We start from the raw sequence: 22,718 nt of genomic DNA on the forward strand, positions 1-22,718 counted from the left end.
GAAACTTGAATTCCTTCCTGCCCAGTGGCAGAGTTTCATCAGGAGGGTGGAGACCAACTCCACCCCAACAAGCCCAAAGTCTTGTTGTTGACACACACCCATGAGAGGTGGAACTTCCATTGGATCATCAAACATCGCTGCGGCCACAGGCATGGGCAGAGAGGTTCCCAGCCACTGAGTCACACGTGAAGATAGATGGTGGAGCATCCAAAAAGTCCCCTGGCAAAAATTCTGCCCCTTTGGAATCACAGGAGCTGAACTCCAGGTGGCTCAGTGTAATGATCAACAGTATCTGTATTTTCCTGCAAACCAATTATCACCAGGATGCTCGGGAATCCAATATCTGGGAAATGGAGCAGACTCCATGCTGCAAATCAGTTCTCAGGAAAGACAATGATGTCATGTAGATTGATGCCATGGTTACCATGACATGACCACGGTGTCACCATTACATGACCTGGTGTTCGTATCACAAGTGGATCCATAAACAGGATTCCCCCTGTTTATTCCTGGGATTGCAGAGGAGAAGGCTCTGGGGTGATCTTGTTGTGAGCTCTCATTAGCTGAAAAGGGGCTCCAGGAGAGCTGGAGAGGGATTTTACACCATGGGCATGGAGTGTTGGGATTTTGGACAAGGGCGTGGAATGTCAGGACAAGGCAGAATGGCTTCAAACTGAGAGTGGGTTTTATGGGATATTGGGAAGAAATTCTTCTCTGTGAGGGTGGGGAGCCCTGGCACTGGTTGCCCAGAGAAACTGTGGCTGCCCCAGCCCTGGAAATGTCCAAGGGCAGGTTGGACAGGGCTTGGATCATCCAGGGATAGTGGAAGGTGTCCCTGCCCATGACCAGGGATTAAAACTGGGTGATCTTGAAGGCCACTTCCAACCCAAAACATTCTGGGATTCTACGGAGTGGCTCAAGAAATGTCCAGATCTGGGCTGGACAATGTGGGAGAGAAGGTGGTGAAACAGAGGGAGTTCAGAGAAGGACCATCAGAAGCATTAAAGCCTTGGAGAACAGAGAAGTCAGAGAGCCCACCAAAGTCTATCCAAGACATATCCCAGACAAAATACATTTCTATGGAGAAGAGGAAAATTGCAGCAGTGAGAAACTGAATTTAGTTGAGAGGTGCAACAAGAGCCACTGGCTGTAGGGACTCCATAAATCATCATAGAAATATTTTACACAGGACTAATTTCACGTGTGGCTGATAAACAACAACTGGAACAGCTGAGCAAAGCTTGGTGTTCACTCCCTGCCACAGAACATCTCATAAAATGTGGGGTTTAATCATTCAAACAAGAGTTGACTGTAAGGGAAATTAGAGCAGGTGAAGCATTTCACCTTCTTACCCGCAAACACCAAATTTCTGTAATCTGCCTTTCCTGCTATTTGTGATAAGCAGAGAGAGATTATGTCTCCCTGTATTACGTTATAAATTAAGACAGTCTCCCAGGGACAGGCTGGGAGAGGGTTTAGATTGATCCCACTGAAAATTCCCGAAGGCTTTTGGCACACAAACCTTTCTCCCTAACATACCACACCTCGTTGATATTCTCAGCTCTCTAGACCCAAAATGACATTTCAACCAAAGTCCCTTCTGGCTCCTGTCAGTCAGTGCTTAAAACCTTTCCCAGGCTTTATTCTTCCCCTGACAGAGACAGAAGGGAATTTTTAGGACCTCCTGAGTCCTACAAGCTGTCTAAGCCTTTCCCAACTGCCCCGTCAAACTACAGTTTACACATACTTATCAGGTTTAAAGCAGGTCAGGTTTCTTCCCTGCCTTTGTTTACAGAAATAATCCCAATTTTTTTAGTGTTTAATATCCAGCCTCAATTTCCAGTCTCATTTAACTTAGGTTTGTCTTAACTCTGCCAAACTAAAAGGAGCCAGTGTTTTCCATGTCATCTTTTGGTGTGAATCCTGTTGTCCCACTCTCCTCATTATTGCTTTGGTGTTTTCTCGTTTTTTTTTTTTTTTTTCGTTAGGATCCCATTTTATTCTTGACAATGGCAGTGGAATTCTACCTGGGAAGCCAGAAGGGTGTTGCCACTTCCAAAATCAAAAATCCAAATCCCTCCTATCCCAATACACACCCAGACACCACCTGGGGCTGTTTTTGTTAGGTTTTGGGTTTGTTTCCAGGGCTCCATCTCTCCGTGAGCTCCTGATTATCTTTAGATCAAGGAATACCTTAAAGGTAACAGACCTTAAAGGTCTTTCCTTGCCTCCACAATTTTGCTGGAATGCTCCCAAATCCTCTTTCCCTGAAGTCTGGCACTGCTGCACCTCTGCAGGAGCTCTGGTGTTTTGACAGTGTTTTGCCTTATGGAAAGATTTCCAACATCTCAAAGCCTTTAAGACAGAGTTAAGTCAGTGGTTAAGTATTTATATCCTTATTTCTTCAACCACACAGATTTATCCCAAAAATTTCTTGGTATGGAATGACCATGGACATTTCCACTCCACAATCCACCCAGCAGCTTTACTGTGCCAACCCCACTGTGCTTTCCCATTGAGGCACAACCACCTGGAATGCTGAAAGCACTGGATCTCTTCCAGTTTCATGGCTCTTAATTAGGATATTGCTCAAATGTGCCTTGAGCTGCCCTGTTCCAAGCAAGGATCTGGATGTAACCAGGTCTGGCGGCTTTCACCAAGTGGATTTTTTTCCTATGTCCCCAGAAAAATATAAAAATATGTTTTATCCAGTTGGTTTTTTTTAGCACCTGAACTTGGAGAGCACAGAGAGATAAAATAAAGGATAATTTTCATTCTTATAGAAAAGGATTAGGGTGTAGGTCTTTCTCTCCCTTTCCCACAGCTCTGTCAGCTTTGTGTCATCCGTGGCTGTGGAAATTTTCATTAGCAACACTTCTCGGGTTACTGGGAACCATCCTCCATCTGGGAAGAAGGAGAGGCTGCTGGAAATGGCAGAAATATTCCCACGTGTGTTGTCGTGACAAGTCTGTGACAGGCAAAGCACCTCATTAAAGCTCCTTCACTCACCTCATCTCCAGCCCTAAAATCTCCCAAGTGCTCCAGTGATTCACAAACTTTGCCTCTTTGGCTTATTCAGCTGTTTTATGGGAAATTGCACAACTCCAGGGTTTTCCAATTTGGATCAAAACAAACCCAAGGAAAAGTCTATCAGCTCTTCCTGTGAAATATAAAATACCAGCAGCTCAGTCCAAAGGGAGAAGTAAATAATTTCTCCCCGGCTCCAAGCATTTTTAAGCTGTCTCCCCAAATATTGGATAAGATACAAAATAAATTAGGATGTTTGAAAGGGTTGCCCTGATGTGGATAAAGTGAAATTTGCTATCAGGAAGGTGCTGGAGTGGGAAAATTGATTAATTGTTCCATGTTGGGCTTATTTCCCAGCTTCAGGATAAAATTTGGTAAAAAATTGACAGCTTTCCAAAGGGAAGCTGAGCATCCTGCTTTGCCAGCATGACCCAGGACCTAAAACCACATGATTTATCCCAATTCCAGACTTGGAAGTGGGATATGGAAGCACCATATCCCACAGGCCTCCAAGTGATTTCTATGCCCAGCAGCTCAGTTAATAATCAAGGAATCCAGAAACCAGGCTTGATTTTGAACTGGATTTGGGAAAACATCTTTGGGCAACCCCAGTCCTGCCAGCCCATGGAATAATTTCTCCAAAGCACGTGGAAGCCAAGCCTGCTGTCACTTGCCCCTTGCCAGTTGTTGGCCAGTATAACATGTGTGACACAAGCCAGCTCTGGGCTCGTAGAGCCAGACTGGAAGGAGCAAACAAACCTTGTCACATTCCCCATCCAAGCCCTGGCACGGGGCCACACCTTGCAGTGCCAGCCGTGTTTTTCCTTTTTCCATGGGACCAGCCCCAGGACATAAACCTGGGGAAGAGCGGAGGTATGGCAGGAGTCTGCTCGTTGGGGTGATGTCACCTCATCAGGGAACTCGTTCCTCTGCAAATCCCAATCCAGACTGGAGCTGGGCTTTCCCCTGATCACCCCGAGGGAATCCGCCCACAGGATCAACAACAGCTGATGGTGGAGGGTGGGAAAACATATAAAGCTCCTTGGGAGAAGCTCTCTGGATCTGTCCTGGCTGCCTGGATCTGCTCTCAGCATGAAGAAACTCCTGGTGGGATTCCTGCTGGGCCTGGCGTTCGTGGAGTTGGGTAAGAGCTCCTCATTTCCAACACTCCAGGGCCCCCCACCCTGGAAAATTTGTGGGAGGGGAAAGAGGGGAAAGACCTGGTGACCCCCAGGTAAGGGAAATGATGCCTTTTGTATTGAAGAAGGTTGAAGGAGAGGGTGAAATGGGAAAGGGGAGATGCATTCCTGGTGGGAAGAGCTGTGATGCCTGACTGGGAGCGATGCATGTCTTTTGGATTCCTGTCACCCACATCCAGGGATGGAGGGGACAACCACAAGGCACAGGGGAGAACCAGCCTGGGCAAGAGCTTGAAGTGCCAGTCTCTACCTGAGCTGCCACCCTGTCCCATCAGGAATGTTCATTCCGAGCTCCTGACTTTCCTAAAACCTCCCAGCTGGCTGCTGGAAGTGCTGGAAGCCAGAAGGTGAAACTTCAATACAGTGGGGGTATGAGAAATAACTCCAAGGACATTGGAAAGTTTTATTAAACCCTCAGCTCCAGGATTTTCCCTTATTTCAGAAGATAGGAAATTCCCCTGGAATTCCAGGAGATATTTCAGGAGATAGGTGGAAATGGGAAATTCCCCTGGGTGTGTGATGGGTCTGGATCTTGGGCAAGCTGGCAGCAGGGTTTGGCCATCGCTGTGTCCTTCCTCCATGCAGATGTGACCAACTGCAGCCACATCCCTGCCTGGAGCAGGCATTCCAGGGATGACACCACCCCAGAGGGGTTTAACCCACAGCCCATGGGCCCCAGATCCATGGGTTGTTTCCATGGAAGATCTCAAAGGAAAGGCAGCCTGGGCAGGGATCAAACATCTCCATCCGAATTTTTCCCTTGGATTTAATGGAATTTCTGAGAAACCACCCAAAATCTCAAAGAATTTTATGGAAACAGAGTTATCAACCCCATTTGCTTTGCAGTTGAAATCAGGCAGAAATATTTTGGGGGGATGATCCAAAGGGAAGCAGCTGGTCTAGGCACCCCTGTTGTGGCTGAGGGATATGTCTGTGACCGTTCATATTCCTGAGGTTTGATATAGGAATAGAAGGTCCTTTTGGACAGTGAGGAACTGGGAATTATTGGCTCAGATCAGGACACAGAGTTGTCCCCGTTCAGTTTTCTTGTCCCAGTCCTTACGGATTTGGACTTTCCTCTTCCATGCAACCTTCCCACAAAACCCATGTCCTCTAAATGTCCCATCTGGAGTCGGTGAAAGATGAGGGGGTTGAGGTTTTCCTTCCTTAAACCTGCTTTTAACTGGGATTAATTCCCCCAAGGCACTTCCCAGTATATCTATGAAAATATTGAGGTTTGTAAATGGAAACCACCTCACCCCAAGGGTTGCAGGGCAGTTTCTCAAGTTCCTGAAGCCAGAACTGCTCTGTCCATCCATCTATCTATCCATCCATCCATCCATCCATCCTACACATCCACAGACATCCAAATGATTGTTGATTATGTGTTACCTCTGTTAAAATATATAACAATTTTATGGATTGGATCATGGATTGTTGGGAAGGGAACTAGTGAGGTCCTGAGCTAGGATAAACAGGGATGGCTCCACCACCCTTGTTTACAGGCAGTATGGCCACAGGAAAATTGAAATATTTCCATGAAAAATTCCTTTTTACTTCTGCAAAGAGACAAGGAATTGTCTCTTTGAATTGAATTCCTTAGCAAGAGCTAAGGAATGAGAAAGCGAAGTTTTGCACTGTGTAGGCTCTACCCCACAGGTCAATTTTCCAAAGGAGCTGCTGCGAGGAGTAGATGTTTGAAAATTCCTTTCTGAAGTCAGGTGTTCAAACAAATGCCTTCAAAAATATTTATCCTTATCACAAAGCCCCAGAGGTTCCTCTGATGGCGGAACGGGAATTAAAAAAAAAAAAAAAAAAACAGCGTCGGTTTGAATTTTTACCAATAGATGGCACTGGACGCTCGCCGGTTGTTTTTCAGCCGGTGGAAGGAGGGTAGGATAGAAAATCTCAAACCAGGCTGGTTTTTGTCACCAAGCCACACCAGCAGGACTTTGGAAAATCCACACTCTCAGTGTCTGCTGGCTGTGGATGGACAGCGCTCACACTGAGGGTTTTGAGAGCTGCTTTGCATAGATTTGCATATTTAGAGATGTCCCTCCCTCAGGTGGCAGCCAGCAAGGGTTTGTACATGGCCTCTTCAAAAAGCAGCAGTGGCCCCTGATGAGAGCGGTTTTAGGGCCTCACTCAGCCCTCAGGATCTCTGACACAGCTCTGAAATTTAAATCCTGCTCTCAGTTACTGATTCCTGCAGAATTTCCCTGAAACGAGCAGGAAGGAGCTGTTGCTGTGAGGGGAGGGATGGGGAAGCTGCCTATCTGTCAGAGCTGGGGAATGCTGCTCTCAGCAGAGGGAGCTGGTTTTTACCATCATGGAATATCCTGATATGGAAGGCACCCACAAGGATTATCAAAGCTCAGTTCCTTGTCCTGCCCAGGACATCCCAATAATCCCACCCTGAGGCCTGAGAGCGTTGTCCAAACATGTCCTGAGCTCTTGAGGCCATGACCATTCCCTGGGGAGTCTGTTCCAGTGCCTAACTGGGGGAAGAACCCAGTTAGGCACTGGATATCCAACCTAAACGTCCCCTGACACGATTTCAGGCCATTCCCTTGGATTCTGTCACTGCTCCAGAGAGAAGAAATCAGTGCTACCCCTCCACTTCCCCTCATCAGGAAGTTGTAGATCCCAAAAAGTCTCCCCTCAGCCTCCTCTTCTCTAGGCTGAATTCTTAAAGAGGATGCTCAGACACACCAAAACTCAAGCTTAAGTCCCTCTAAATCCCCCTTTTTCAGGCTGCTGAGCCTCCAAAGTCATGTTTAGGCCCAGCTCCTGCTACATCACCCTTGTCCTCCAGTGCTGGGATTTATCCTTTTCCCCCCTGGCATATCCAAGCTCTGCCATTGCCTCCAGACACGCTTAATTTTGGACAATTTTGGACACTGCTGCATTTTGGTCAGAAAGCTGCAGATTTGGGTCTGTCTTCCTGGCTGTGTCACCTCAGAGCCTTTTCTGTCCCCTCTGCAGCCCAGTCCCTGCGATGTTATGTGTGCAAGCAGCCCACAGACATTTCCCAGTGCAGGACACCCGTCACGTGTCCCCCAAGAGCCACCGTGTGCACCACGACCCTGCACTCCGTGGACTTAGGTGAGTGACACCACTGCCGCTGAGGGGCCCTGGGGAGAATTCCAGGATGGGTTGGGTTGGGGAAGAGCTTAAAGATCATGGAACTCCAAATTCCCACATTCCAGTCGACCAGGTTGCTCCAAACCTTGTTCAACCTGGTCTTGGACACTTCCAGGGATGGGACTGCCACAGCTTCTATGGAAAACCTGTGCCAGGGCCTCACCACCCTCACAGCCAAAAATTCCTTCCCAAAATCCCATCTAACCCCAGCCTCTGGCAGTGAGAAGCCATTCCCATTGTCCTGTCCTTCCATCCCTTGCCCAAGTCCTTCTCCAGCTCTCCTGGAGCTCCTTCAGGCGCTGGAAGGAGCTCTGAGATCTCCCTGGAGCCTTCCCTTCTCCAGATGAACATTCCCAATTCTCCCAGCCTGGCTCCAGAGTAGAGGAGCTTCAGCCTTTGGAGCATCTCCATGGCCTCCTCTGGACCTGTTCCAACAATTCCCTGTCTTTATTGTATCAGGACCCCAGAGCTGGATGCAGATTCCACTCTTCAGGTGGGGTCTCACTAGAACGGAGGGGGAGAATCACCTCCCTCAATCTGCTGGCCACATTTCCCTCTCCCCATCCCAGTCCCTTTAACATCTCTGTAAAAACTCTGGTGAAATTATCCCACTTTAGAGAGGGAAGGAGAGAAATCCATCAGATTTGGAGCCTCACAGTGAAGTATCAGGACTCACTGCACCTGTTACCGCTGTGTTGCCTTTCCTACCCTGATATCTCTCTGGACCTTGAATTTATAGAGGGTGCAAACCTGTATGGGGAATTGTGTCCCTTGTCCATGCTAGAATGATTTGAAAGGAGCAGGAGGGTGAGAGAGAGTCAGCAGTGAGAGCTGGCAGGCCTGTTCCCACAAAAAATAGGCTGGGTTAGAGGCACCCATGGATTAGGGATGTCCAACCCCTCCTCTGTCAGTGTTTCTCAATCCCATTTTCTTTCCCTGTTTTTTCCCCTCTCTCACCTCCTCCTCCTGTCCAATCTGCCTCTCCCAGGTTATCCCTTTTTTGGCAACATCACCGTGACCAGGGACTGTGAGGAGGAATGCCTCGCCTACAATGGGATAGGGGCCCAAAAGCCCAAATCCTGCTGCTACACTGACCTGTGCACAGATGACACAAAGACCAGCAGTGGGGTGAGGAGCAGCTCTGCAGCACTGGCTCTGGTGGCACTGGTGGCTGGCACGGTCCTTCAGTGCTCCCTGTGAGGTCACAAGTGTCCCAGCTCCAGCTGAAAGCCCACCACTCTCCCTGCCAAGCTGCCTCATGAACTCTTAGATGCTTTGGGAATGTCCTTCTATGCTGACGGGTGGCTTCACCCCATCTTCAATGCTGGATTCAAGCCAAGAATGGACTTAAACCTGGACTTAGCCTGGACTTAAACCCCTCAAATCTCCAGTTTCCTGCTGTTTAAGGAGATGTTCCTCACCTTCAGCTGCTTCTCAGGATCCAAAGAGAATGGGTTGGGTTGGAAGGAACCTTCAAGATCATCCAGCTCCAATCCCCTGCCACGGGCAGAGACAGCTTCCATCATCCCAGGTTGCTCCAAGCCCCATCCAACCTGGCCTGGAACACTTCCAGGGATCCAGGGGCATCCACAGCTTCTCTGGGAATCCTGTGCCATGTCCTGATTGAGAGGAGCAGATGGATCTGGGCCCAGTTACTTCCTGCCCATCAGGGTGTGGGTGGCAACTGCAGAGATCTGGAGCTTAAGTCCAAGGATAAGCTAAGGAATGAGTTCAGAAGGGCTCAGCTTCCATGTGGGAAGAGGATGGATTTCTGGAAAGCTCAGCACACCCCCTGGACTGACAAAGCTGCAACTCAAATTTCCAACTTTGGCCAGACAAACACACATCCGCCTCCCTCAGCTTCTGCCTGAGCTCAGGTTGCAGTTGGAGCTCCCGGATTTCCCTTTCCAGATGTTTTAAAGACTATTCCAAGCAAATTCTTCCCTTATTCTGCCCTCCCTTCATCCCTTCAGAGCAGAGACTGCAGGATAGGAAAAATAATGGTTATCCCAGACCCTCAGCTCTAGGAAAAATTGGTTAAAAGTGCTGAGATCCCAGCTGGGATTTGCTTGGAGCAGATGTGGGATTGATTCTGAGGCCCTGCCTTCTGCAAAAGCAGCTGGAGTGGAAGCAGATATGAATGACCCAGGTGTGCCCAGCTCACAGAGATGCAGGAAATTTTCCATTCCCTCTGCTCCTATTGCCAGGGATCGTCCAGATGATCAGGAAACAAGGGTAGAGTGGAGCATGGATACACCCCATGCACCATCCTTGTGTGCTCACAGCATCCCTGCAACCTCCTCTGTGGCAAAATCTATTTATCCTCCATTTTCCCCCCCCTTTTCCACTCTCTTTCCACAAGAAACCAAAGCAGGGGGCTCTTTTTCCTCCTTGCACAGAGGGAGTATTTTCTCAATGTCTGTCTCAGTACCATTTAGGAGAAAACTCTGACAATCTTGCATTCCTTGGCAGAGCTCAGGAGGATGGTGGGCCCTTTTCCTTGGAGGTGAAACCCACTAAAACACTGAAACACCCCCCTGGCAATGCTGAGATCTGCAGGGAGCAAATGCCATGGAGAGGACAATAATTGGAAGTTACTCAAATCCCAGAATTCCACCCACCCTCACAGGCACTGAGCACCAGGCCCTACTTCCCACTCGTTTGTTCTGTTTTTCCCTGCTTCAAAACCAGTTGGATGTGTCAGGCCAGAAGCAAAGCTCCATCCCTGCCATTCTCAGATCACATTCCTTTTTTTTTTTTTTTTTGTCCTGGATTCCAGCTCTGTCTCCAGCAGCCTTTCCACATTTTCTGCAGGATCCCGGGTTCTGCTTTCCACCCGTGGATGAGGCAGGGTCTGGATACAGAGGGACTAGGAGAGTGAGGGTGAGAATTTGGTAAATAAAGTTGGATTCTCTGTTTTTCAGCCTGCAGCATCTTTATTTTGTCCTGGATATTCCCATGGGAAAGGAGTGTGGGGCAGCACAGGGTGCAGGGAGGGGGTTTATTGTGATGGTATTCACAGGGGTTTTCAGATGAGGGAAGAGATGAGGATTTGACTCTATGTTTCAGAAGGCTTGATTTATTATTTTATTATATATATTACATTAAAGCTATACTAAAAGAATAGAAGAAAAGGTTCTCAGAAGGCTAGCTAAGCTAAGAATAGAAAAGAATGAATAACAAAGGTCTGTGACTCGGACAGAGAAAGAGCCAGCTGTGCCGTGATTGGCCATTAATTCCAAACATCTACATGAGACCAATCACAGATCTACCTCTTTTTTTTTCCACAGCAGCAGATAATCATTGTTTAAATTTTGTTTCTGAGGCCTCTCAGCTTCTCAGAAGGAAAAAAATCCTAAGGAAAGGATTTTCATAAAAAGATGTCTCTGCGACATTTATGGCTTGTTTTTTAGCTCCCAAACTGTGCTGTGCCAGACAGGGGGAAAACCACACACAGGGATGAGCACAGGAGTGCAAAAATCCTCCATGGAAAAGTCAGATTTATGGCCATCCCGGCTGGAAAAGGAGGGGGAGAGGGGTAAAATAGTGGGACAGGAGGCATTTTTGGGATATGCACAGGAAGAACTGGGAGGGTTTCAGGGAGCAAAAGAGACTGAGCTCAGCATCGAGGCCAACAGGAGGCTGGGAGTGACCCTGCTGTGCTACAAAAATGCTCCCTGTGGGGACTGTCCCCTCATGTCACCAGTGCTGGCTGTGAGCATCCTGCCCCTCCCAGCCTCCTGTCACCCAGGACTCACCCACCAACATGACCTACAAGTTTCTACTGGAGCCAAAACAGACCCAGAATCAGATTTTTATCTTCAAAGCACCTCTAATGCATTCCTTGATTAGGAGAGGTGACAAACCCTTCACGCAGGGGTACAAAATGGCCTTTTTTGTGTTACAAGTCACCTGATCACACTGTGGCAGCCACCAGGCAGAACAGGCACACTTTAAAAAATCAAATTTGCTGTTTCTTGGGTTATTGCTGTTATTTATCCCTCCCTTTGCCCCTTAGGAGTTAAACACAGCCAGTGCCAGTGCCCCAGGAAATGCAGGAGAATCAAAGGCCTGGTCGGATTTTTGCGTCACTGGGTCGAGTGGACACGGGGAGAGAGAAGTTTAAATATAGGCTGGAGAAAATAGAACAGAGGAAAATGTGTCTCCAAAGGGCCAGAAAAAGACCTGCAACCTCTCAGCCCTGCCGGGTGAGGCTTCACAGCCAGCGGAATCCAGCACTGGTGTTGCTCTGCTGAAGGATTTTTCTTGTCTGTCTGAGGGCTTGTTCTTCCCAACACATGCAGAGGTTTTATATCCAGATTTGAGGGCATTCCTCAGTGCCTTATGTTTTATCTGGTCAAAAAAATTGCCTTTTCCACCGCCTTCCAGCCCTTCTGCAAATGTGGGGCAGCACTAGAGGTATGCAGAGTCATGGAATGGTTTAGGTGGGGAGGGAGCTTCAAGATCATCAAATTCCAACCCCCTGCCATGAGCAGGGACACCTTCCATTATCCCAGGTTGCTCCAAGCCCTGTCCAACCTGGCCTTGGACACTTCCAGGGATGGGGCAGTGTCCTGGTCCAGAGCAAATCTGGGAGAGGATCCCCAAAGGGGTTCCTGTAGGAAAACAGATTCAATCAGCCTCTCCTCCCAACTGGTGCAGGAGAAACTACCTCCTTGGAGAAAAGTGGAAAAAAACTGTTTATTAAACAGTAAAACCTAAACAATATTAAACAATAAAACCCCTTGCTGCTCCAAAAGAGATGAAAAATTGAAAAAACCCCTCCCCGGGTTGCAGCTCAGCTCACTCAGTCTCTGGTCAGTCCCTCCGGTGCTGGAAATGTCGCAGGCCAGGCCTGGCCTGGTGGGCCACAGGTGGAGCTGCCGGTGCTCCCCTGGGTGTTCAGTCCAGAGCAGGTTTAAACAGCTCCAAAGAAAAGGGAAAAAACCACAGTCCAGGGAACTTCTTAGCCTGAGCTAGCTAACATTAACTAAAAGCAAAAAGAGCTCTGTGCAGCTGTCTGTCCATTCGCAGACATCACAGTGCAGGAGCAGGAATGTGCAGGAGTGAGTGCAGTGTCTGAAAACAAACTGTGTGCTTCTTCTCTCCCCCCCTTCACTCTCTGGAACACGTCTTAAAGGTGCAAAACTTACTATTCAGCATAACAGAACGAGACGATTTGGGATAAAAGCATCATATAGTCAGCCCAGGACAGGCAGCCACAACTTGTCTGAAAAACCTGTGGCAGGGCCTCCCCACACTCACGGGGAGGAATTTTTTCCTGATCTGCATCTCCTGCTTCCAAACCTGAAGTGCTTTTTTCCACTCAAGAATTAGAAAGTAAAGAACAAGAGAGGCTCATCTGTGAGGATATTCCAGCTGGGATATCCTATGGAGTCCCACCTCCAGCCAAAAATCAGTGCTAGGTATGAACCTTGAGTAGCCTTTACTTGTGAGCTCCACAATTCCAGAAGGTGGAGTGGGCATTCCAAAAGATAATTTCCCCGGAAAGACAAAACACTCAGCTTGGATTTAAACTGAAGGAGGACCCAGGTTCAATCCTAGTTTGCCCTGAGCAGGATTCCCAGGGAAGCATCGCAAGAACAGCAGGATTAATATTTAAAGGACTGGGTTTTCCAGCAGGGATCTTTTCCAGTGGCTTTCCACAGCAGGACACTGGCCAGGCCATGAGTGGTGGTTGTTATACCAGCACGCCCTGATTGCAGAGGTGGGAAACACCAGGAGCTGTTTGGCTGCTTCATTTTTAAAAAAAAATTATATATTTAATCATCTTTGAGAGCAAGAAAGAGGAAAAGACCCCCACACAGCCCTCTTGGAACACACATTAAACATGAAAGAGAGATGAGATAAGGACAGAAATTGTTGCAATATTCCAAGAGCAGGAACAAGAAGGGGATATTTTTTGCAGTCGGGACATTGCATGTAAAACAGAGCTCTGATGTCATCAAATACAGAGAGGACTTGTAGTTCTTGCTAAAAATACTTATCTAGAATATAAATATACATTAGAGTGTAGCTGCGAGGCTTCTGGAGAGCTCTGCCACAGCCTTGTATTTACAGAGAGGGATTTAAATGTTTAATTCTGCACCCTCAAAGGAAAGTCACTCCATCTGAAGGAGTTATTAATTATGGAATGAGCCTGGCAGCGCTGAAGTACAGCAGCAGTGATATCATTTTCAATATCACTCCCAAATTATTTCTCATCTCAAACCTATCATGTGCACTTTTTTCCTGTCTTAAAATAGAGCTATTTTTCCATATTAGGGTTTGGAGGGCTTGGAGCATCTGCCTCTGACACAGCAGCACATCCTCTCTCAGATATCTTCATTTTTCTCCTGCTTGACTCTCACATCCCTAATTCTAGAGGAGCACAGAAGCCTCTTTCCCTCTTTATTCTGTACAGCCCCAGGCATGAAAACAAAGCCTAAAAATGAGGTGAAAAGATCCTTTCAGTGTCAGCAGCAGATGTGTTGAGGGGGAAGGAAGTTGAGCACGGCATCGTGGTTGGGATCTTAATTTAGAAAAGTCATTTTGGGTCACTTGGATACGAGAGAGACGCTCAGAGTGTTGCAAAAGGCTGGGGCAGATGGTCTGGGTGGGCTCCACCTCCAGCACAGACCTGGGGCTGCACTCTGCACATTCCCATCCGGTTGGAAAACACAAGAATTAAAACATGTTGTAATCCTTCTGTGCCCTGTTCTGGGTCCTGATCCCTTTTATCCCTCAGTCTCCATTGGACAGATGGGAATTGTCACACATTGGTGGCTCCAGGCTTGGTCCAGACACACTTTTTTTTTAGGATTGAGCTTTAAGTTTCTGAATATCCTCAGTAAATATGGGTGGGGATGTTGTGCCTTGGGGGGAAAGGATTTTGCACCAGTTCATGGTTGGGCAAATTGCTGAAATCCATGAGATCCAACATTTTACAGGGAACTGAAAGCCAAAACATATGAAATCCATGTATCAGAGTCCCAAAAACCTACTCCAGAATCTGAACAAAAATCCTACACGCTGCCTTTGGCCAGCAGGTCTCTTCATGGAATCATGGAATGGTTTGGGTTGGATGGGTCTGTAAAAATCATCAAATTCCAACCCCTTGCCATGGGACACCTTCCACTATCCCAGGTTGCTCCAATCCCTGTCCAACCATGCCTGGAGCACATCCAGGAATGAGGCAGCCACAGCTTCTCTGGGAAACCTGTGCCAGGGCCTCCCCACCTTCACAGCCAAGTATTTCTCCCCAGTATCCCATTTATCCCTGCCCTCTGTCAGTGGGAAGCCATTCCCCCCTGTCCTGGCACTCCAGGCCTGTGCAATACAAGGGGTGAATATGTTTTCCATGTCTTCAGGTCTTTCCTGCCCATCCCAAGGACAATTTGATGTGTCCCCAGTCACACCAGCAGTGACACCCCTATACTGAGGCACAGTTCAAACCTTGCTTTAATGCCCAGCCTTGCCCTGGACTCATCATCCAGGAGCAGTTGAGTTATTCCTGTCTTGTTGGGACTGGGACATCCATCCCTTCACATCCTTCCAAAAGAAATGGCTTTGACTCAGTAATCAGGAAAGGAGATATAAAAGATTTCCTGGAAAAGCAAGTTGAGTGAAGTCAAGGCACTCCAGTGTCGGTGCATTTGCTCCTGCAATACCTTTGGATTTCGAATCATGGAATCACAGAATATCCAGAGTTGGAAAGGACCAACAAGGCTCATCGAATCCAGCTCCTGGCCTGACACAGGACACCTCCAAAAACCTCACCAGAGGAGCAGAGTGAGGAGCTTGGGATGATTGGGAGAAGCTCAGCTCCTTCTTTTGAGGCCTGCTGCTTCATACATTCCTTGGCTGCTCCCTGGACCAGGCACAAACACGGGCTGGGGCTGAAGGCTTTGCCTCCGTGAAATCCCGGGGGCGGGTGGAAATGTGCCAGTCGAAACTGTGCCCTGGGCAGTGGCAGGATTCCAGACGGTGGCTGGGAGCCAGCAGGGATGGGAGATGCTTGCAGAGGGACATGCCACTGCTCCTAGTGAGGAACATTGATCCAAAGTGGGATTCCTGGGAGCAGGCTCACCACGAGCTGATATCAACATGCTTTGGTGTCGTTCTTCCACACAAACCTTCTGAATCTTTAAAAATGTGTCTTCAGATCCAGTGGGAGCTTCAACAGAACCTTTTCCACCCAAAAATCTGTTTCCTGAAATCCACAGGGCCTCCAGAAATTCCTTCTGTGCAGCAAATCCAAAGCAACAGTTCTGTGTTGTTACCTGCTCATGCACAAAACCAGGATCAGATGAGCCGTGTCCTTACAAAGCCAGGCTGAAAACAAGCCAGACGTTGTTCCTAATCTTTCCTGGCTGCTGCCAATCTCCAGAGAGAGAAGCCACGGGGGAAGAGGTGTTTTTAGCATCAAGACAGCTGTCACTGTGTTGGGAGATGCCACCCAAATCTGAGAGAGAAACAAACACCCAGGAGATGGTGACAGACTTTGATGCACTGACAGCAGAGCAGGAAAGTCAGCCTGGAAAGGAAGGGAGAGTGAATAGCAAAATATCTGATTTTTCCCCACAAAATTATGGGTTTTAAACAAAATGCCGTCATCCGCCATCCATGGGCAGCTTAAGAACTTTGGGAATGCAGCTACGGAGGGTTTTATGCTTGCTCGTGCCCTTGGATCACAAAAGGAGTTTCTGAAATCTTATTTTTGCTTTTTCAGCTCTGTGCAAAGATGTCACAAGCTGGTGGGGTTCTTCAAGCACAGAGAGCCTGTCTTGGTATCTCAAGGGGCTTTTACTACTCAAGGGGCTCATGCCTAGAGTTTCCAGAAGTCATTTCCCACTCTTATTTCTATCCTATTTCTTATTTCTTCTGGGAAGAAAAAAAACTCATCTGAAATCTGTGCATCTTTGTGCATATTCCAGAATTTCACAGCTGTGATAGTCAAAAAGCACATGGAGAATAAATCACTGCTCTTCTTCCCCTGCTCTTGGGGGATATTTCCTGTTCTGATCTGCTCTTGGGAGATCAGCACTCCAAATACAATAATTATCATTATTTGTGACTGTTACCTTGAGAAATCCAAGCTCTGTGCAAGATGTGGGCAGTTAGGATAATGTCACAAGAAGGGTCCTTGGAGGATCCGTTGTTTTCTGTCTTCTGGGCTGGATAAAGGAGCTGAGATGTTTTATTCAGATAATATCTGAGCTACAATATTACCACTAATAAATTAATTTAAATAATTCATTAATCCTTACTTCATAGAAAAACACAGGAAGTCCCACAGGTGCTCCCCCTTTTTTTGGAATGAAATTCAATTCCTGGCAGAAGGCTGCTTTGAAAAGACACGAGGTCACTGGGAGAGAAGAGGAAGGAGAAGGAGAAGGAGAAGGAGAAGGAGAAGGAGAAGGAGAAGGAGAAGGAGAAGGAGAAGGAGAAGGAGAAGGAGAAGGAGAAGGAGAAGGAGAAGGAGAAGGAGAAGGAGAAGGAGAAGGAGAAGGAGAAGGAGAAGGAGAAGGAGAAGGAGAAGGAGAAGCCATTTCATTTGCAAGTGACCTACAATGACCATCTAATCCAACTGCTCGACATACCTCTGGACTGATCAAAAGTTAAACCTTGTTATATATGGCATTATCCAAATATTACTTAAGCATTGAGAGATTCAGAACACCAACACCTCTCTGGGAAGCCTGTCCCAATGTTTGACCCCCCTCCCTGTGAAGATATCCCTCCTAATTTCTACTCTAATCTGAGGTGTTCAGCATCTCTTTTTTTCTTCCATCCCGCTCTTTTATTCAGTGTCATTTCTCCACTTGCCATGATTCCATGGATTTTTCCAAGCTTTAGACCTCAACCATCCTCCACCCCACAAGCAGACAGCACCTCACCCTGAACTGCTCAGGGAAGGTCTGCTCAAGCTGAGAATTCCCAGGAACCTGAGGGAGAGTGACGGAATCCATCCTGATCCATGTCCCAGCCTCTGAAGGATTAGGAGCCCTGGGGAGTGGCTGGATTTTTTTGGGAAATCCAGGACAGCAGGAGGATGGATGGATGGATGGATGGATGGATGGATGGATGGATGGATGGATGGATGGATGGATGGATGGAGCTGTGTTCTTGTTTCTCCCTCATTGCTCAATAACCTTATTTATTTTGGCAGCTTCTTGCCAGCCCTGGAGGCCAAAGAAGGGGTTTTATGGAATCCTGTAATCATCCAAACTCTGGAAAAACATGTGACAACATTATTGGTTCATTAAGGATTAGGTGCACCCCAGCTTAATGAGGCTGTTGGGAGTTTGTAGGAGATGACTGTAATCCCCCAGATATTTGCAGCTGGATTGGCTCCAAGATCCTCATGCTTTGTTTTTGGGGACAAGGAGTGACAAAGCCACCTCCTTCCAGCACTGAGGTAGAAAGAACTCCAGGAAATGTCCCTGCTGTGTCCTGGGTTCACCCAATCCCAAGGAAATTATTATCCCATGGGGACGGGTGGCAACAGGTTCCTCTCTGCAGCCCAGGCAGGTCCAATCCAGGGTGGGATCATTTTTTCCCAATCACAGGAGGAGAAATGAGGCTGAACCATTTTTATAGCATTGCTTCTCTCCTGGAAACTCAAAGTTCTGTCCCTGGTCTGTATCCTTCCATTCTACAGGTCTGGAAAGATGCATGGAATTAGTCACCACTGGAGAAAACAACTTTTTAAGGAAAGTAGGCCCATGACAAACCTGAGCTGTTGAAATGCAGCACTGTTGTTTCCAATGTCGTTTTCAATTCCTCACGAAGCTTTATCCCACACTATTTTTGGGATCCAGATGTAGGTTTTCCTTATAAATAGCTGCATATTCTAATTCTGGCTGATAACTGGGACAAGGATGCACTGGGCATCCAGACCTTGGTTTTGGGGGGTGGAGAATGCAACATTTCCAGCTACGATTTCTGTGAGATCCTTCTCTCAGGAAAACTTTGCACCTGAAAAGTGTCCTGAATTCCCTGGATACAATCAAATGGGAGCACTGGGAAGGGTTCATTGCCAAGATAACAAATTATTGGAATTAGGTTTTGAAACTCTACAACAACTTTTCCTCTGAGGAGCTCAGATCCTGAATTTAGACCGAAAAACTCCAGCATCACAGCTGGCTGATAAATATTCCTCTCACTTCAGAGTCAAGGAAGCCGTGTCATAAACCCGTCCTGTGTGACACTGAACCAAAGCTCTTTGCAAAAGTTCATAAAATAAAAAACTCTGTGTGGTTTGTGAAGATATTTAAATTAATTACTCAAAAAAATCAAGTTTCAAACATGTCCCAGCAAACAGAAACAATTTTATTTGAAAGAAAGGGTAGATTTAAATTGGAATTTAGGAAGGAATTCTTCCTTGTGAGGGTGGTGAAGCCATGGCACAGGCTGTGCAGAGAAGCTGTGTCTGCCCCATCCCTGGAAGTGTCCAAGGCCAGGTTGGACAGGGCTTGGAGCATCCTGGGATAATCCCTGCCCATGGCATGGGATTGGAACTGGGTAATCTTGAAGTACTTTCCAACTCAAACCATCCTGTTATCCCATGAAATATTGCTCATCCATGAATAAGGGAGAACTATGAAGGATGGCTCAGTTCCCACCCCACCTTCATCTTCATAATTCACCAAAAATGGGCTTTGGAACAGAACTTCCATCCACATGCTGGGAAAAGCAGCAGAATTGTCCCCCAGAGCAGCCCAGGGGATTGGGCCGCAGATTCCAGAGCTGCCTTCCAACCCCATGTATAATTCCAGATCTGGATCCATACTGGGAGGCAACTCCTTTTATTTCTGCTTTACCCCCAAAACGCCTTTCACTGCGCCTCAGCTGCTGTCACATCCAGCTGGATGTCTTTCCAAACATCAGCAAGAGTTTCCATTCTCCCTTGGATACCTGTGCTGGCTCCAAGTCCTTGCCAGTTCGTTTGCAAAGGGGATGGTGGGGTTGCCATATGGAGCAGGGATTCACAAATCCATAACCATGGCCTGGTGACACAGCCCTGCCCTTGAGGGCCTGAGTCACGTTGACACAGCCTTGAAGTCAAAGATAATCTTCTTATATAACCACGGGAGCCCTCCTCAGAGTGAAGGAAGCCATCTAGATTTGTTTTTAAAATCAGTTTTGAAAAGAACTTCTTGGATTTTACGAGCGCACATTTCAGCTTCCTGGTCCAGGCACACGCACACCTCTGCTTGCAAACTAGAATGTTCAATCTGGGTACAACTATCCAGTTTTTTGTTTATTTTCCAGGAAATTAAGGTGACACTGCATGGACAGGCTGGGAGAGCTGGGTGTGTTCACCTCGACAAGAGAAAATTCCAGGGAAAAGAACTCCTGGTGCCTAAAGGGGCTTCAAGAGAGCTGGAGAAGGACTTTGGATAAGGGATGGAGGGACAGGACCCAGGGAACGGCTTCCCACTGCCAGAGGCCAGGGTGAGATGGATATTGGGAAGGAATTCTTCCCTGTGAAGGTGGCACAGGTTTCCCAGAGAAGCTGTGGCTGCCCCATTTCTGGAATTGTCCGAGGCCAGGTTGGACAGGGCTTGGAGCAACCTGGGATAGTGAAATGTGTCCCTGTCCCAGGGAATTAAAGGTGTTAACTTCCAGATGGACCAACTCAAGCACTGCTGAAATTCAGACTTCATATTCTCAGGAGCAGCAGCAAAGGGCTTTTTTTATGCAGGTACATAAAAGAAAACCTTGGTGCCACCTCCTCAGGATGTCACTGAAGGGTTCTGCAATCCCCAGCAAGAAATCACAACTGCCTTGGCCTCTTGGAACACCGCCTCCAAGGAAGAATTAGCAAACACACTGGAGGATTGGAAGCACGACACAGATCCATCCCTGTGTGAAATGTTCTGGCAGGGCTGTTTGCTGATTCCCACATTACTGAGCTTTATCCTGCAGTCGCCAAGCTGGATTTTACCTGGAGGGCTTCCAAGAGGGAATTCACCTGCTTTTGCCTCTGGGACAGGGAAAAAACCAAAATATATTCAGAGAATTATTGTAGGGAGCTTAGCTCTGTGTACAGCAAGGTTGTGTTTATCCAGAGTGCTGCCTGAATCCTACTGCTCCCAAGGGAATCTGTTTAGACAGATCCAGGCCCTTGGGAAGGTGTCTCAGGCTGGGAGCTGAAGCAACAAACCAAAGCCAGGTTGTTCTACAAAAGTTCGTGCCTGAGCTGAGCTGGGAGGAAAACACAGATCACTTTATTAATTCCCAATAACAAAAAAATTAGGTGGCAACTCATTTGAGCTCCATACAAGAGTCAGGAAGGTGTGGGGTGGGTGTCTACTCCAAAGCCAGTCTCCAGTGAGCAAGCAAAGCCCTGCCTCATTTCCTCAGACAGCTTTTGGACAAGTTATCCATCTCTCCCTGAAGTTCTCCTTGACTTTTGTCTGAAACATGAACCCTTGTCCTCTCCAAGTATTTCAAAAAACATCAAGAAACGGCTGAGCCAAACTCTTCCAAAGATTCACCATGACAGGACAAGAGGTAAACCCAAAAAGAAAGAGCTTGGGAGAAAAAAAAGAAAAGGAGCAAAACACTCAAACAAATCCAGGGAAATCTTCAGGGACAGCTTCGAGCAACTCCCAGGAATGAGGAGGATCAGAAAAAAAAGATGGCCCTGGACGTCAATTGGATGAGGAGGGAATTAAATTTCAGCAAAAATGAACAAAAATAATCCTTCTGTGGCTGTTGGAGGGAAATAAATAATCAGAGACATTTCCAGAAGCGGGAAGTTGAGGACAGCTTCACTCCAGGTGGAACAGAGCTAATATATTAATCAATATATTAATTTTTATATCTCAGAAAAGTTACAAACCACAGAGAGGTTCAGGTTGATGTCTAACCACAAAGCATCACCCCGTGCTTGGAGTGCTCCACTTCACTCCAGGGGGAGCGGCTCCAAAGCCTCACCCACAGAGATTTTTTGCCTTTCAGACCAGATCTTCTCCCACAGCCATGATCTCTGCAGGGAACAGCTGGAATGTGGGAAACACGGTGCCAAACTGGCTGGAGATCAAAGGGGTGAAGCATTCATGGCCAATGAAGGGAGGGGAGGATCAGCTCCTCCGCACGCGACTCCTCAAAGCGATGACGGCTACGGAGCCGCTCCGGCTCAGCCACGTGAGAGGTGCCTGCAATCAGCCGTGCCTGATCATTTTTGGAGGGTGGGGACCTCAAAAAAATCTCAGTGGTTCAAGGGAGTCATAAATGGGAGAGACAAAGGGCAGAGGAAATTGAAACAAGGAAGGAAATTGAAAACAATTTCACCACTTACCCCAAATGAAATCTCAGGGCGGGTGTTGGGATTTCCTGGTTTTATCCCAGGTGGCACCTCTGGGGTCAACCCGCTTGGCATCAGGATCTGTGACTTTGGCAGAGCTGGAGAAGTCCCCACCAAGGAGTTTTCAGAGTTTCATGGAATCATGGAATGGTTTGGGTTGAAAGGAGCCTTCAAGATCATCTCATTCCAACCCCAGAAATGGGCAGGGACATCTTTTGCTATCCCAAGTTGATCCAAACCCTGTCCAACCTGGCCTTGGACACTTCCAGGGATGGAGCAGCCACAGCTTCTCTGGGCAATCTGTGCCAGGGCTTCATCATCCTCCTAGGGAAGAATTTCTTCTCAGTATGTATGTTCCTTTTAAAATGCCTGGAAATTATGGCTTTTGTGTTCCAGTGATCCCATTGGAATAATGATTTACAGGGAGCTCATGTTGGAAAGGCAACCTCAGAATGTTCCTAACCCAAGTTCCTGATCCAAGCTCCCAGTTCTGAGGTCAGCCCAGGTTTCCCAGGACTTCATCCATCTAGGCCATGAAATCTTCCCAAGGATGGGAATTTTGCCACCTCTCTTGGAAATCACATCTGCCACATGGAAGAGTTGATATCACATTTGGATTGATTATCCCAAATGTCAGGAGCAGGGTGATAATTGGAGGAGGATATTTTTGCTGGACCTTGGAAAGGGGATTGTAGGAAAGTGCAGAACCACAGCAGGAAAGATCAAAATGTAGGAGCCTGGAGCAATACACAAGGAATTCAGGGAAAATTCAGTAAAGATAGATTTGTACAGTTAAGATAGATTTTTATTCCCAGTAAAGATAGATTTGTACAAGGAGAGTTGATGGAAGAAATGCTGATGGAAAGTCACTTCCAGTGAGGGATAATGGGAAATGTCTCATCCATCTGCTGTGTGACTGACCCCAAAACCCAACTGTGTTAACTCCCTGAAAGAGGGAGTCTGGAAATGAAAAAAAAAAAAAAGGGAAAATGTGATGTGATTACAACCATTTTAACACAAGATTCATTTTA

At 47.3% G+C, this 22,718-nt stretch overlaps 1 protein-coding gene across 1 annotated transcript; it reads left to right on the forward strand.

Annotated features, from left to right (window-relative positions):
* Positions 1-4,000: 4,000 nt before the first annotated feature.
* LOC132078511 (ly6/PLAUR domain-containing protein 2-like) lies at positions 4,001-10,167 on the forward strand. Its single transcript, XM_059480703.1, has 3 exons — positions 4,001-4,171; positions 7,212-7,331; positions 8,359-10,167. The coding sequence occupies exons 1-3, from the start codon at positions 4,120-4,122 to the stop codon at positions 8,568-8,570; spliced, it is 384 nt and encodes a 127-aa protein (XP_059336686.1). The 5' UTR covers positions 4,001-4,119; the 3' UTR covers positions 8,571-10,167.
* Positions 10,168-22,718: the final 12,551 nt, after the last annotated feature.

The sequence above is a fragment of the Ammospiza nelsoni genome, chromosome 1, assembly GCF_027579445.1.
Source record: "Ammospiza nelsoni isolate bAmmNel1 chromosome 1, bAmmNel1.pri, whole genome shotgun sequence".
Classification (NCBI taxonomy): Eukaryota; Metazoa; Chordata; class Aves; order Passeriformes; family Passerellidae; genus Ammospiza; species Ammospiza nelsoni.

Coding starts and splice junctions, on each gene's coding strand:
- LOC132078511 (XM_059480703.1), top strand. CDS start 4,120: ATGAAGAAACTCCTGGTGGGATTCCTGCTGGGCCTGGCGTTCGTGGAG. Junction 4,172..7,211: donor CCTGGCGTTCGTGGAGTTGG/GTAAGAGCTCCT, acceptor TCCCCTCTGCAG/CCCAGTCCCTGCGATGTTAT. Junction 7,332..8,358: donor CCTGCACTCCGTGGACTTAG/GTGAGTGACACC, acceptor TGCCTCTCCCAG/GTTATCCCTTTTTTGGCAAC.